The 16,136-nt window shown below is 48.1% G+C and overlaps 1 protein-coding gene across 3 annotated transcripts in view; it reads left to right on the top strand.

The window, feature by feature from the left end:
* The window catches only part of ADD2 (adducin 2), a 53,558-nt gene that overhangs the window by 16,550 nt on the left and 20,872 nt on the right, over positions 1 to 16,136 (top strand). For 2 of the 3 annotated variants that reach the window (XM_045788215.2, XM_087863507.1), the window contains 6 exons: positions 2,747 to 2,898; positions 3,319 to 3,399; positions 6,290 to 6,439; positions 7,834 to 7,977; positions 9,991 to 10,089; positions 14,641 to 14,817. In XM_045788215.2, coding sequence (XP_045644171.2) covers positions 2,747 to 2,898; positions 3,319 to 3,399; positions 6,290 to 6,439; positions 7,834 to 7,977; positions 9,991 to 10,089; positions 14,641 to 14,817 — 803 coding nt within the window. The remainder of the gene's footprint in view (positions 1 to 2,746; positions 2,899 to 3,318; positions 3,400 to 6,289; positions 6,440 to 7,833; positions 7,978 to 9,990; positions 10,090 to 14,640; positions 14,818 to 16,136) is intronic. The other variant, XM_045788217.2, reaches the window with a different exon arrangement.

Below are 16,136 nucleotides of genomic sequence, written 5' to 3'. Positions count from 1 at the left end.
TTTATGGCTATAGCTTCATGACGGATTATATGTTTAATTCATGTAAAATGACCGCTACAGAGGCCCTCCCAGCCATGCCCCCTCCTGTCTGGCTTTGTCTAGGGGGGCGTATGCTTTTGCTCTGCCTCCCTTCTTGTTACCAAGGATGAATATTCCAGAGGAATAGGGCTTTCCCTGATTTCTACTTTGATGATATTATGACCTCATTTATTTTTTCTTTATATTTGGTGGGCATACTTTTGACGATTCTTTTCTTTTTACCTGCTTCACGTTACTTTATTTTAGTGTGGTTTGTTGGTAAACCTCTTACAGCATTGTCTTCTGGCACCTCTTGCTATGGCAGAGAAATCTGAACCAGCCGGGTTTTTTGTTCCTTTGTAGGTAACCAACATTTTTTTTGGTAGATGTTTGTGCATTTTTCCCTCTTATCCTTGTATTACAGAAATGTGCCAGGAAGCATATAATCGTAGGCTTTTTCTCTTTATGGACTTTCCCCTCTGGAATGTAGTAAATCCTTATAATTTATTTACACAGGTCTGTTTTTCAGTTCAGAAATTTTTTTCTGCTATGTCAGTGCTGATTGTTTGTACGCTGACTCTCTGGTCTTTGTCTCTCATAGCTATCCTATTCTTTCTCATCATTTTCATGTCTCTGTCCTTATACTTTTTCTTTTGAAAGAGAAACAGAGCCGACCAGCATTCCCACTGCCTCACCGACCAGCATCTGTCAGGAAGACAGTTGGATGCCTGAAAATCTGATTAGGGCATGTTCAGGGTATCTGAGTCTGGGAATGTGGAGAGGGGAAGTTCCAAGTGTCATGAGTTCAAGCGCAGTTGTTCTTTGTTCAGCTCCATTTGCCTTAGAATTTTGTGGTTGTTTTGTGTTTTTATTTTGGTTTCTTTCTTGCAATCATGTGTCCTTCAGTCTTAGCTTTCCTGGAGGTGGTTAGGGAGTTTTCATCTTTTTCTGTTTTCTTAGGTCCCTTGAGTAAGGCTTGGTTAGATCTGAGTCATAAACCTGGCGTTCAGTCATCTTAACTTTTGTGAGGCTGGTCAGAATAAGCATTCTTTCTCTTAAAATCCTGAGAGCAGAGGCTCTGGGATGCTCGTGGAGCCTTCTGGTCTCTTCTCCCACCCTGGGTCTGCTGGTAGGGTAATCCTTACAGCAAAGCTCCACAGAGTGGGGGAGGGGAGACACTGATAAAGGACACAAAGGAAGAGATGGCATGTTTTTAGACCTATTCTGTCCTCCTGGCCATCCCTGGGGATTTCCTACTTATTTGTAAGAGAAGGAATTAAAGAAATCTGGGTCTGAAGACCCTCTCCCAACAATAGCTCCCCCTGCCTGGCTTTGTCTCGGGAGGCTTATGCTTTTGCTATGCCTTCCTTCTTGCTGCGGGGGGTGAAGGAAAGAGGCTTGTCTGGGGAATGCACAAACAGGAGGACGGGATCCCAGACTGGTCAATTCCAATGAGAAATTGTTGACTTTGGAATTTCGTTGTTGTTCTTTTTGCCAGTTCAGCTGAGCCTTTGGACCACTTCTTTCTCTGTGAACTCTGGTTACTGGACACATGCCCCAGAGGTATCCCTCCTCTGGTGAGCACAGGTTTTTGGGGTGCATATTCCTGACGTGGGTGTTTCGAGGCTTCCTCTGCTTGCTGTATGTAGGCCCCACAGCACGTGGTCCACTTTGACCTTTGCAGACCCTCTCATCATTATAACTAATGGCGAACCTGATGCAGGACAGATATCGCACAGTGTAGTAGTGAGTTTATTGAGACAGTGGAAGCTGCTAAAGGGCATCTAACCCATTAAAGTTTTTAGCGGGATGCTGGGAGAGGCGGCATCAGGAGGCTCCCAGCCAGACATCATTTTAAGCCAGAACCCTTTCCTACTGATTCTTTTATTGGTTTCTAGACACTGACTAATCGGAAGTGCTGGGGCTCAGACACCCTCTCATGCCTTCCGGAGGCATGCAGGGAGCGGTTATCATTTTTAATGGGATAGACTGGACATCACCTCCTAACCCCTTCTGTGCCCTGAAGATAAGACCGTCAAGCCCTCTAGGCCCATTTCCAAATCCCTTCCGTAACTCCCCAAATTCCCAGAAAGAACCATTAGTAACCAAGAGACTGCATATCCAGAGGGGAGCAGACATGGCCTGCCTGAAGCCTGAAGCCCTTCAGCTAGCCACACTGACTTCCGGAAGTTTATGACTTGTGGGAAGAAGTTGAGAAATTTACTTCCTGGCTGACTTGGCTTTCTGATTTGCCCTGTTTCCAAAGCAGAGGAAAAGTTATATTACATGGTATAGTTTAAAACAATAAACAGTAGCAGGTCTAATGATTAGTATCTACTTCATCAAAACTAGCTGATGAAGTATACCTATATTTCCACTCAGTAACTTATTCTTGCTTTTATTCAATGTCCATCTTTAGGATTTATTGTGAGCTTGGCATTCCGAGAATCCTTCATTCTGTGGTTTGAATTTTGCCATGATTTTTGACCAAAAGCAATGCCATTTTTATCTGAATAAGCAGAAGACCTTCTTGGGCACAACTATCCATTCTATGGATTTTCTCCCCCTGGATGAGGGTCAAAGAATATTTGATTCCTTGCCTGTGGAAGTCTCTTGTACAGTTGTAGTGCCACTGAGAATTTAGAGATGACTAGGGCAAGGAAAGAAGGGGGGCAGACAGCAGCCCTGACCCTGAGAGCTGCCCTGTCCCCACCCTGTTTCCCTGCAGACTTCTCCATGATGACACCCATCAATGACCTCCACACAGCTGACTCCTTGAACCTGGCCAAGGGGGAGCGGCTCATGCGGTGCAAGATCAGCAGCGTCTACCGTCTCCTAGACCTCTATGGCTGGGCCCAGCTGAGCGACACCTATGTCACGGTGAGCAGAGCATCTGGGAGTGGGGTGGGTACTGCATGTGACCCTGACAAAATCCCAAGGGAGAGCTCCTGCCCGTTGGCATGGCCATGCGCTGAGCCCTTCTAACATTTCTAACTACTGTGGTCACCTGAAATAGACAAGCTTCCCTGCGGCCACTTCCCTGCATAAGGAGCTAGGAACTCCTGGATCCTATTTCTAGGGCTACCCTGGATCACTGGGAGATTCCTCTTGTAGGTCCCTTGCCCCAGTTCCAAATAAAGGCCAGGTCCCCTTCATCTCTCGTGTGCTGGGCGGAGAGAAGGGTTCTTGAGAGTGAGTTTTAGGTGCAGTGGATTCAGGGGAAGAGGGGATTCAAGCAGAGTGTCCTTGGAAATGACCCTTCTGTCTCCTTGCCACTGAGAACGTGTGTCTTCCCTCTAGCTGAGAGTCAGCAAGGAGCAGGATCACTTCCTGATTAGCCCTAAGGGAGTTTCTTGCAGTGAAGTCACCGCATCCAGCCTGGTAAGTATAGTCCGGCATCTCACTGCCCATTGCTTATTGAAATGACAGCAGCCTACAGTGAAAGGTCATCTGCAGATTAGCTACTGCCATTCTGTCCCTCGTGGAGCTTGCAGTCTGGTGGGGAAGAGAAGACACATGGCCCCAAAGCAGAATACCCATAGCACAACCCAACCATGAGACCAAATATGAGGTGTAGGCAGCAAGTGCAGTAGGAGGGAGGAGGGGGAGGAGATGGGCCTGGGGTCTTCTGTGCTGGGATTGGACCCCAAAGTCTGGGAATGGGGAGGCCTTCCTGGATTGGGGAATATATTAGAACAACAGCCAGTGCTTTGTCTCAAAGCAGTGCAAGACTGGCCTAGTGCCGATGCCATTAAAAATAGCTCTGGGACCCCTTTTGGTTCTCTTGCTCCTTTTAGGTATAGTAGGAAGAAAATTCCAGAAGTTTGTCTTGATCAGGAAAGATTCCTGGGCAGGAGGAGGAAAGCAGTAGAAAGGGCTTTCTTACAATCAGAAGAGGCCCAGCGGTTCTTAGGTGCATGGGCTGCAGCTGCTGTGCTGTACATCTGAGGCCAGAGGGTGCCACCCCAGGGCCTCTGCCAGGCTTGAGACACAATCACGTGTTGAGACCAGGTATGCAGTTAAAGAGCCAGTGTACCAAGTCACAGAATATCTGGGCAGGGTAGGACCTTGAGGACTGCCAAGGCCACTTCACAGGCAGGAGAGGACGCTGGTGCCCAGGGAGGTAAGTGACTTGCACAGGGCCACCTAGATGCGGAGGCAGGAGAGACTGGACAGAGAGAACTGTGTCCTCAGCAGGAGGAGGACAGTTGACACAAAGCCAGGCACATGCCACATCCTGGTGCACGTGGGAGGGCAGCGAGGGGCCGTGTCTGGCTCACATATTCCGTGTCTGGAAGCGAGGCTGGGAAGGGGATAGGGACCAGCTGATAAATGGCACCGAAAGCATTGTGATGGTGCTTTGGCTTTACTCTTCTGGGCGAGCAGAGCCGCTGAAGCATTGTAAGCAGGTGAGAGATGCAGTCAGGTTTCCGTGTAGAAACTGTACTCTGACAGCTGCGTGCTGGCGAACTGACATTAGCACCGCTGGTTGGTCCTAGGAAGGGGTGCTGCCTTGCATGGCGCACTGTCAGGCGCAGGGCAGCTCTGCGAGGCAGGCGGGGGCGGGGAGCGAGGCTGAAGCTACCATTGATAGAGAAGCGTCAGTGCCTCCTGTTAGCCAGGAGGGGGTGGTGGACATTTTTGCAGTTGCACAGTGTCATTTGTGTCTATGCCTAAGCACGAGTAAGGAATAGTCTCTTGTCCCACTGTGTCAGAGAAAGTGACCTTCTCTAATGGTGATGTTTATGCTAAGCAGGGAACACCACAGCCTTGCTGTGTGCGGGGCCAGCCAGAGCCATCAGCAGTGGTGCGTACGCGCGCACACACACACACACACACACACACACACACACACTCACACACTCACACACAAGTGTGTGATTGTTAGCCATGATACCTACTAGCTCCTTGGCATCAAATGCAGATTATAAGTCCAGTGACTAGTTTCTACCTGTCCTTTAAGATCTAGCTTTTGGGTGATTGGTAAATGGGTGTTTATTACACTATTATCTTTACCTTTGTGTATGACGCTTAAAAATGCAAAATAAAGAGTGAAAAAACAAGAAAAAGGCTCAGCTTAGATGTTTCTTCCTTCCTCTGGGAAGGCTTCTCTGATCCCCCTCTTTCATTGGTATCAAATACTCCACCCATCTGCTTCTAGAGAATTCTGTGACTGATTCTCTTCTAGCACCTCCAGCCAAGGTGTGGTCTGTGCACCAGCAGCATGGGTATCACCTGGGAACTTGTCAGAAATGCAGACTCTTGGGTCCCATTCTTAGTCTACTGAATCAGAATCTGCTTTTTTTTTTAATTTAAATTTTAGTTAACATACAGTGCAATATTGGTTTTAGGAGTAGAATTCAGTGATTCATCACTTACATACAACGCTCAGTGCTTATCACAACAAGTGCCTTCCTTTATGCCCATCACACATCTACCCCTCCCCCACCCACCTCCTTCCATCAACCCGCAGTTTATTCTCTATTCTTAAGAATCCCTCTCTCCTTTCCCCCTTCCCATATTTCATCTGTTTTCTTTCTTAAATTCCACATATAAGTGAGATTATGTAGTATTTTTCTTTCTCTGACTTCTTTCATTTAGCATAATACACTCTAGCTCTATCCATGTCATTGCAAATGGCAAGATTTCATTCTTTTTGATGGCTAATATTCCTGTGTGTGTGTGTGTGTGTGTGTGTGTGTGTGTGTGTATACAACTGTTGGTGGCTCTGGCTGGCCCCACGCATAGTTAGTCTGTGGCGTTCACACACACACACACACACACACACACACACACACACACACACACCCCTCCCATCTTTATCCATTCATTAGTCGATGGACTAATTTCAGCTCTCTCCATAGTTTGGCTATTGTGCCCCTTCAGATCTGTATTTTTATATCCTTTGGGTAAATGCCTAGTAGTGCAATTGCTGGATCATAGGGTAGTTCTACTTTTAACTTTCTGAGGAACCTCCCTACTGTTCCCCAGAGTGGCCACACCAGTTTGTAGAGAATCTGCATTTTGACAGGATCTCCAGGTGATTCTTATGCCTGGTAAAATTTGAGAAACTCTAGAATTTTACCTGCTGAATTATAATCAGCCTTATCTCCTGTTAGCCTGCGTACTCACCAAAGGCAGGAACAGGTCTCCTTTTCTCCCAACACCGAGCATAGCCCTGGCTCCTGGTGAGCGGGTGTGGCCCACCTGGGGGGAGGGTCGTGAGGGCCCCTGCCTGCCATTGCCCACAAGTTTCTCTTCCCTGGCCCAGATCAAGGTGAACATCCTGGGAGAGGTGGTGGAGAAGGGCAGCAGCTGCTTCCCAGTGGACACCACGGGCTTCTGCCTGCACTCGGCCATCTACGCAGCCAGACCTGACGCACGCTGCGTCATCCACCTGCACACGCCGGCCACAGCAGCCGTGAGTGTCCGCTCGAAGGCCAGCGTCTCAGTCCCCGAGGCTGGCAGCAGACCCATGCTACCTGCTTCTCTGAGGTCCTCCCTGAGGAAAGACATAAGCCCCCCACAATAGTGGCAATCTCGTTATTTAAAACAGTTCTGGAAAGATTTCCTGCAACTCAGGTCAAGGTGAGGAGAGGGAACACCCAGTGTGGTGACCCTAATCCTCTCCATTTTTCCAAGCCCAGAAGTCTTGGTTTGGGGACATAAGGCAGAGATACGCAATGTTTGCTCTACTGCGTCCCCCACCCTGCTACCTACACGCACGAGCACCACTTACCCAAGTGACGGCACCTAGGTCAGTCCTATCAGACTGACGCCTGCCCCAACCCCCACCCCCAGCCCAGGCTCTGGTGAGGAGAGATCTTGATAAAAGATAAGATGGTGGAACCTGGACTTGTCCACTCTTCATAGCCCTGGGTAGGCTGTGAGGCAGAACAGGAGCAAGGAAAACTCAGAGAGAGTAGAAGGAATACCCTCAAGGATCAGGTTGTCCCCTCAGGGGCTCTGGTAGTTTCTCCATGTGTACCTAAGTCACCGCAATGTCACCTGGAAAGGCAACAACAAGCAGGTCTGGGTGTTCCCTCAACCTTCAACCCATCTTACTGACTTCCAGGCCTTACACCTGCAGGGGCAGAGCAGACTTGTCATTGGCCTGGGGTTTTTCTGTGAAGCACACCCATTATGAGCACTCAGATTTTCCAGAATTTGGGCCAAGACTGAATGATGTATCTGTGCTGAGTGTCCGTTTCTGCAGAGCCCAGGCTCACTCATGGGGCAGAAAGCGGGAACAAAGCAAGAGGCTCTCCTAAACCTCTCCACGCTCTTTGCTTTTAATAAAAGGCAGAGTATGAAGCATGAATTTTAACCCTGTTTCCTGGCAGTCTTGTTGCCCTGTCACTAGTAAAATGGAGCCTCTCAGTGGGCCTCCCTGTTTCTGCACTGACCTCAAAGCTGAGGATGTCTACCAGCTCACCTCAGAGGACCCTGGACCCTGCTTTGTTCCAGCCTGGTGCCAACTCCGCTACCCCTACCTCTTTCCAGAGTCCTAGCACAAGAGAAAAGCAGGGGGTGGGCAGCAGCACTAGCTTTCTCAAAGCATTCTTTGTAGCAATTTTAGAGAGAGGTATATTGACATGGCTGCTGTCAAAATGGTGATGGAAAGACGGCAGAGAAAGCAGCCAGAAAGCCGGAGTCCAGCCAGGTGCAGCAGAGTCAAAGGGCAGTGCCTTTCTTGGGGGCTTGCTCCCAACCCTACTAGTCCCCAGAGTAGAGCCTGGCAGTACCACTCGGAGGAAAGGGCAAAGATGGAGTCGGGGAGCCACAGGTGCTAACCATTCCACTTTCTCACTAAAGGTGTCAGCCATGAAGTGGGGCCTCCTGCCTGTCTCCCACAATGCCCTGCTGGTGGGGGACATGGCCTATTATGACTTCAACGGTGGGATGGAGCAGGAAGCAGATCGGATCAGCCTGCAGAAGTGCCTTGGACCCACCTGCAAGGTTTGCTCGGCTGTTCTGGGAAGACACTCTGGGGTGGGATTGTCAAAGGCCTACATCATGAGTGACGTGTTCAGTGGACATTGTTTAGAAGTTGCACATAGGGGCGCCTGCGTGGCGCAGTCGTTAAGCGTCTGCCTTCGGCTCAGGGCATGATCCCGGCGTTCCAGGATCGAGCCCCACATCAGGCTCCTCCGCTGGGAGACTGCTTCTTCCTCTCCCGCTCCCCCTGCTGTGTTCCCTCTCTCGCTGGTTGTCTCTCCGTCACATAAATAAATAAAATCTTAAAAAAAAAAAGAAGAAGTTGCACATAAACAAAAAAGTGAGATAAAATTCTCTTTATCCCACTATCCTGAGATTTTGGTGCACACTCCACAAATATATTCACGTATATTTAGAAAACTAGGATCAGAAAATGTATTCTCCTTTTTTCCCTTAGCAATATCCAGTAAACACCTTTGTATGTTATTACATATTTTCTAAAACACTATTTTAAATTATTAGATTATATCTCATGTATAAATGGCTATGCCACCATTTACCTTAACAATCCTCTGTGATTGGACACTGGAAGTTTCCCCGCCCTGAATTTTTCCTTGCTATAAACTACACAGGATGAAAATCCTTTTAGCTAAATCTCTCTATAAGCTTGCAATCATTTCCTTAGGATATATTCCCAGGGATACACATTTTATTACTCTCATTTCACATAGACACATTGTCGTCTCCTCCCCTGGAGTCTAATATAGGAGAGTGCTGCTTCCCTGCAGTCATAGTTAGAGGTAGCCAGTTTAGTACGGGAAGTTCTGGAGCTGAGCCTAGGTTGATGGACGTTTGTTCCTGTCCTCGAAAGGCACTCACTGCCTGAGTCATTTCCAGTCTGAGAGCCTCTGTCTTCCCATCCCTGACACAGAGGAGAAATCCCTGCCACTCTTTCCCAACATTCCCTAAAGCCTCATTAGCAGTGCCAGGAGAAGGAGGAGATGTTCACATCGACGAAATGCCGCAAGAATTTCAGAGATGGGGCATTTGCTATCTGCAAAATCTTTTTAGGCCGGAGTCATCATCTCTTTCCATTTCTCTGGCACTTGAGAGGAAAAACCTCCAGCTGTTTTCAGCAAGAGAGGATGTGATGATGATGCCACTAGGCCTCAGCCCAGGTCTGCAAGGACACACCCAGCACGTGGGTCTGTGTCCCTGCTGCTAGGTGGGCATCACCTGGTTTCAGAGAGTTCTTGAGGATAAAACCAACCAAGAAACAGTTCTGCATCTGAAATTTGGGGAGTCAGGCTCTTAGTATAAATTCATGTCTGTTTCTCTCCCCTGCCCCCTTTTGTCTGCCTGCCCCTGGCTGAGTCATAAGCGTTGCACCAACAGTGAGAACACCTGAGTGCTAGTTCCGATTCTGTCCCTGATTAGCTGGGAGGCTTTCCATTTCTTTAGGCTTCTGTTTCCTCTTCTGCAAAACCAGAGAGTTAGAGTAGAAGGCCACTACGGCCTCTTTCACAGAAGTGTAGGGTCTTAGAGCTACCAGGGCCTCACTGAGTTCATGGGGAGGAGACTTGAGGTCCAGAGAGGTGACACGACTCACCTGTTCCTGCAGAGCCACCCCCTTGGCTTTTAATTTCCAAGTCAACTAAGTCATAGGAGCAGGAGATTGCTTTTGAGGTTAGACCCTCCTATTGGACACAAAATAATTTCATTCGCTTTAACACAGACACAGGTTTTCAGACTTTGAACCCCTTGAAAGCCTAAAAATCCAGGTATTGCCCAAAGAAATCCACCAAGCTCTGTAGTCTCCATCTTAAAAAGCATCTTCTATTTCTTAAGGAGGTTGCTTAGGGTTAAAATCACATGTGGGGTAGCACTGGGGTATTTGTATGGGGAGAATGAACAAGGAATTGGGGGCATGCTTTGGGATTGGATATGGAAACTGATCTGGAGTAAATGAAAAATCTCTCCTTCACTGAAGTTTAAAAGGCTTGAAGTTTTAATTGGCCACTTGCTCCTCTGCAGATCCTGGTGCTAAGGAACCATGGAGTGGTCGCTCTCGGTGACACCGTGGAGGAGGCGTTTTATAAGATCTTCCACCTGCAGGCTGCGTGTGAGATACAGGTGATCAGGTTCCTCTGGGGAGCGGGCCCTGGTTTGGCTCTGACGGAGGCCCCACTGGCCATGATTTAAGGAGTCCTGGGAGCCAGCCGTCTAAAAGCCTTGCCCTATTTCTCTGCCTTGGCACCACCTTATCCTTCTAAAGTTTCACACTTAGAATCAGTTTTGTAGCTTTAAAATATTTATCACTGTTGCCTAACAACCAGTACCCACCTCTTGAGGGTCAGTGCCCAGGACAGGGAGCTGTCTAGGCCCATCAATCGGACAGTGGGAGAAACTGTAATAGGGGATATAAAAGTTCTTCCCATGCTCACCTATTACCTGGGGTATAACTGTTACATCTAGCTATGCCAAATAGACACCACGTCGTAGGTAGGTCTTTTCTTTTTTTGTCTGGAGGGTATAGTTTGCAAAGACCATGAACATGGTCCAGCCCAGAAAAGGGCGAAATTAGACATGGTAAGCCTGAACACCAGGGAACCCCCAACGTAATATCCAGGGAGCCCATCATGAGGTCCTCCTAACGAGTAAGGGATGGAGTCAAGAGTGGGTGGGGATTGTCAGTGATCATGGGACCCCTAGAGGAATTGGTGGAAAAGCAATAGGAAAACACAAATCCTTTAGTTTTGCCAGATAACAAGGTGGTGTTACATAAGCCAAACACGTGCTCCTTTCAGTGTGGCAAGCTGTCCAGGGTGAGTAAGGGGGCCTTGCAAGCTGAATGGACTCCATCCTTCCCAGCTCTGGGATATGTGTCTTTGGGTCAGGGACTTGCTTTCTGTGTTTCCTCAGCTGGACATGTGGGGCCTATGGGGTCCTGTTGAGGATGGGGCCTTTCAGATAAGGAGAGGTGTTGCTGATGGTATTTTTAGGACTCGGTTGACAGAAGGGAAGGCTAACTGCTCCAGGATGAGTCAGCTCTTTGTAAAGTCCTTTTGGTGTCCTGTCTGCCCTCTCCTGGCTGGTCTGGGCAGAGTAGCACCCCAGGAGGAAGGCCTGCCTTTGTCTTGGGAGTTGGGGGATGGGGAAAGAATGGGATAATCCCAGAAGCATTGCTAGTGGAGGTTCTGCAAATGGCACCTTTCTCAGCGGTTTTCAAAAGAATATGTTAAGAGGACAGTTGTTAAGACAATGATGAAGAGGTGTTAGAAGTGCCCCATCCCCCTACTGGTCAGAACAGAAGGTGGAGAGGGTAGAACCAGGATCAAGGCAGTTCCTTTCTGATGTGGCGGCCTCCCTGCCCCAAACAGATGCTGGCCCTGAGCTCTGACCCCTGACTGATGTTAGAACCTGGCCGAGCCTCCAGTATGCCCACTTTCCTTCCCCCCTGTCTGCACTCTAATGAGTTCCCCTCCTCCTTCTGAAGAGGCGGTTTCCATGAGAAAATAATTCTTACCGCTTTGCAAAGACAGCATGGCCCGAAAATGAATGGAGAGAGATGCCCATGTATCCCCCCACGAGGTGAAGACCTCTCCCAGGCTCCGCACTGAGAAATGGCCTCGGTACGGTTTAACCAAAGGCAGGATGGCCGCCTAGCAGCTGGGAGGATGAAAGCGCAGTGCTGCCAGCCACCGGCCCCCACAGCCCAGCGGCTTCTCTTGGCCCTGCCTGCTGTCACTTTCTTTTCAGTCAGGACTGGTTCCACGTGACCTTGTTAAAGTGCATCAGGCGATGGAGGCAAATAACCCCCACAAAAGCTCCTGTGGCTTTTTTTCAGCTTGTGGAGCAGGGAGGCTTCTAGAGAGAAAAAGGAAGCTGGAGGGTGTGGAAGCAGAGCAGGCAAGATTAGACCAGAGGTGAGGGTGGTTTAGGGCATGGGCGCCCCCAGGGGCCAGCAGTCTGCAGATGCTGTTGGGATGGTAGCCCCTGGCCGCTCATTTCTGCTTGAGCAGCCAGCACTGAGGTTCTGTTTCCATCATGGTCTTACTTTTCTCCCTCAGTGACCTTGGCAAACAAGCAAACGTGGCTGTGGTCATTTTAGTGGTTCAAGGCTAAGAGCCTAGTCCATTCTCCTGGGGACAATGTTCTCATTGCTCTCTATCAGTCTGGGGTTCTAGGAAACTGGGTCATCCCCAGCTGAGAGAGGCAGCTCCCTGCTCTGCTTATAGGCAGATGGGAAGAAGCTCAGGCAATTCTTCTCCATCTGTTACCCATCGCCATGGAAACTGATGAGGGGAAGAAAGAGGTGGGAGGAGGCATAGCTCTTTTAAGGATGTGGGCAGTTCCCTCCTCCATGAATGACTAGTCCCCTGGGCACATTGTTTCTTTCATAGTAAAACCTCAGAATTTATTGATCATAAACATTGATGTGGCACTCTATGCTCAGGTGCTATTCTAGGTGCTTTACAAATATTACCTTTAATAATGCTCATGAGGTAGATACTTTTTTTTTTTCAATTTACAGATGAGAAAAACAGGCACAGAGAGGGCAAATAGCTGCCCCAAATCACACAGTGAGGAAGTGGCAGAGCCAGGATTCAAAGCCAGGCAGCCTGTGTCCAAGTCCATGTCCTTAAACACTACATTGCACTGCCTCCGGGGGAAATGAGGGTCAGCAGGAAAGATCAGCTGACAGTCAGCACTCCAAGTCAGGGTTCCAGGGTCCCAAGGGCTGGAGCCCCGCCTTGGGCAAATGGGGATCTGGGATGAACCAGGTAATTTATCTACCAGCTGGGATTCACTGCCATTGAGAGTGCTTTCCCACATGCTCAGCCTCTGTGGGTGTGAGGGACTTCATCATTAGAAAATATGGCAACAGAGGGGCGCCTGGGTGGCTCAGTCATTAAGCATCTGCCTTTGGCTCAGGGCGTGAACCCAGGTCCCTGTTGAGGCCCGCATCGGGCTCCCTGCTCTGCTGGGAGCCTGCTTCTTCCTCTTCCACTCCCCCGTTTATGTTCCCTCTCTCGCTGGCTGTCTCTCTCTCTGTCAAATAAATAAAATCTTTAAAAGAAAGAAAAGAAAATATGGCAACAGAGGCCAGAACCAGAACTAGTGAATGAACATAACAAAAAGGTGGATTTGCACTCTGTGTAATCCGTATCACCTCACTGTAGCCCTTCGAACATTTGGACAACGGTATAGTAGGCTGCCTCACTAAGCATGGAGCTGACTATCTTCCAGGGATGTTGGACAAGGACCCTTAGCTTTGGTGGAAGGATGGAATAAATGACTATTAAAGTTTCCATCTTTACCAGATAAAAATGGAGCCTTCAACTGGATGCGGGGCTTGGATGAAGAGCGTACAGAAAATGAGTGTTCTTGCTTCCTCCTCTTCACAGGGGACAGGGGTCACCTCGCAAAGTGGCCTGGCCGACCTCTAGGAAGTCTCACGGGAGCCATGTGTTACACTGGTGAATCTAAGACACTCCAGGATGTGTGCCGGACCCTCACGGGTTCATAGACTTATGCTGGCCGGCCAGCTCAATTGCGTCCTTTCATTTTCAGCAAAAACTGGAGCACTGGAAGTTTATATAATCAGATCATTCTCCTGTAATAAGTAGGCTTACAGGAGGTATCAAATATTAATCAGATTGCAGCACAGAACACCTGGCTCCCTACCGAGAAATCTCGGAAACCACCATCTCTCCCTGTTGCTGGTCTCACCCTGGAAGCCAAATCATAACCAATTATATCTGAGCGCTGGATTCAGGGAGTAAATAGAATGTGCCATTAGATGGACATGGAATTAGAAAATAAGGAGATTAGTTAGATTAATAAATGTTTTCTAGGGTCATTCTAAAATCGCCTGCTGTATACACACACCTTTTGCCCTAATACTCAAAGTCCATTGCCTGCAGCCACTTGTTCTCTCCCCTTGCCATGGAGCCTGGACAGTGGGGCGAACGCTCCAAGTGCGTTGGTGAAGCTGCCTGACCCCTCCACGGGGCCTGGCTGTGTATTACTAGCACTTTAGGTGTCTCCTTTTCCTGGGTTTCCTCGACTGACTAATCCCACAGCGGAAGATGAGCTCTTCCTCTGCACCTGTTCATTCAGGCCATCAGTCTACTCTCCTGTTTTATTGGCTGAGAAGCCAGCCTATTTCTTTCAAGTGACTTTTTTCTTTAAAAAAAAAAAAAGGCAGGGGAAGATATTTCAAACACACAGAAAGATGCAGAAGGATAATATACACCCACTAACCACCACTCAGCTCTAAAAAGTAAAAGCCTTTTTATTTCAGATCTTTTCCTCTTGAAGAAATAAAATATTACAGACAAGAATTGAAGTCCCCTTTGGAGCCCTTTCTGATCTTATCCCCCCACCTTCCCCAGAAATAATCACAAATTGAGGTTGGTCTGTATCCAGGTAACTTTTCAGCGCTCTGTATTGCATTATTCTTAAGGTTTAGCACTTGCTGCTTCCTCCTCTTCTGTAGTCTCTACGAACTAACATTAAGAAAGAAACTGCTAATACCTCTTTCTCTGGAAATGGGTACACGCCCATTAACTTTGGAGTGGCTTTTCCTCTGGGAGGGAAAAAGCCAAATACAGCTCACATTTCTAGACACGTGTACACACACGCGCGTGCACACTGAGGTCTTTCTGCTCTTTGCTGCAGGTATCCGCCCTGTCCGGCGCTGGGGGAGTGGAGAACCTCATCCTCCTGGAGCAGGAGAAGCACCGACCCCATGAAGTGGGCTCCGTGCAGTGGGCAGGGAGCACCTTCGGGCCCATGCAGAAGAGCCGGCTGGGGGAGCACGAGTTCGAGGCCCTCATGAGGATGCTGGACAACCTGGTGAGTCTCCTGCCATTGCCCTTCCCAGCCAGTCCGTTGAGACTCAGCCCCCTGTAACCAGTTAGGGGAGACGCAGTAGGTGGGCGTGAGAACTGCAACATCAGGGTTAAATGTTAAAGCCTCATTGATTGGCAACTGACTCAGAATCTGTGGTCATTCTAATAGTAGTTGAGTTTTCTTAAACGATGGCCTTTACCACCCCAGTTCTAAAGGCTGTCAATGCCGTCTTATATTGTGGCTCAGTTCACTCTTTTATAGTTAGTTCTGCCTTTGTTATCTCGTGACTTCAGTGTAGAAACCACGTAATACTCTAATTTCTTTATTCTGGTGAGCAGCATTCTAACAATAACTTGTCGTGATGATTGAATCAGTCATGTAAGGAGTTAACTGGTATGTGTCTAGGGGGTGGGCTTTAAAGGATACAAAAGTCAAACAATCTAGCTGATGATAGGACATATAAACAGGAGACAGTTGGAGAACAAGAGGGAAGCATGCACGATGTGGAGCTAGTTGCAGGAAGAAACCATAACTTCTTCGATTGCTCGGAGAAGTGAAGGATGAAACCTGTCCTTGGACCGTTTCTGTATCTGATTCATGTTCCCCTCCTCACTGCTACTACCTCGGACCCTCTTTATTGTGCCCAGGTCATTGCAATAATTAACCTTTTTCTCCTTGCCTCCAGTCCCTCCATACCATCCCTACCTTATTACCAGGCTGACTGTGAGGGTCACTTTATAATGATGAAAAATGAAAATACAGTTCCCGTTAACATTCGTGTGCCAAGTAATCCAGGCCTAAATAAAGCTCCAGAGCCAGACAGTTTCATACAGGAATTTTTCAAATCTTTAAGAAACACACAATTCTTATGCCATTTAAACTGTTTCAGAGAGTGAAACTGCGACATGAACTCATAACAATTATAACACATTCAGACCAATTTTGCTTCGAGTTGATGAAAAATGCTGCATGTGGGGTGCCTGGGTGGCTCAGTCGTTAAGCATCTGCCTTCGGCTCAGGGCATGATCCCGGCATTCTGGGATCAAGCCCCCCATCAGGCTCTTCCGCTGGGAGCCTGCTTCTCCCTCTCCCACTCCCCTGCTTGTGTTCCCTCTCTCATTGCGTCTCTCTCTCTCTCTGTCAAATAAATAAATAAAATCTTTAAAAAAAAAAAAAAAGAAAGAAAAATGCTGCATGAAAACTAGCAGGTAGTATCCAGCATAACATTAGAATAATGCTGCATAATAACCAAGCAAAGGCTCATTCCTAGTATTCAAGGATGGTTTAATATTATAAATCTTTTAAATATATTTCATGATATT

The sequence above is a fragment of the Ursus americanus genome, chromosome 7 (assembly GCF_024610735.1).
Source record: "Ursus americanus isolate L20-20 chromosome 7, mUrsAme1.1.p, whole genome shotgun sequence".
NCBI lineage: Eukaryota > Metazoa > Chordata > Mammalia > Carnivora > Ursidae > Ursus > Ursus americanus.
This window is presented reverse-complemented; position numbering and strand designations above follow the sequence as displayed.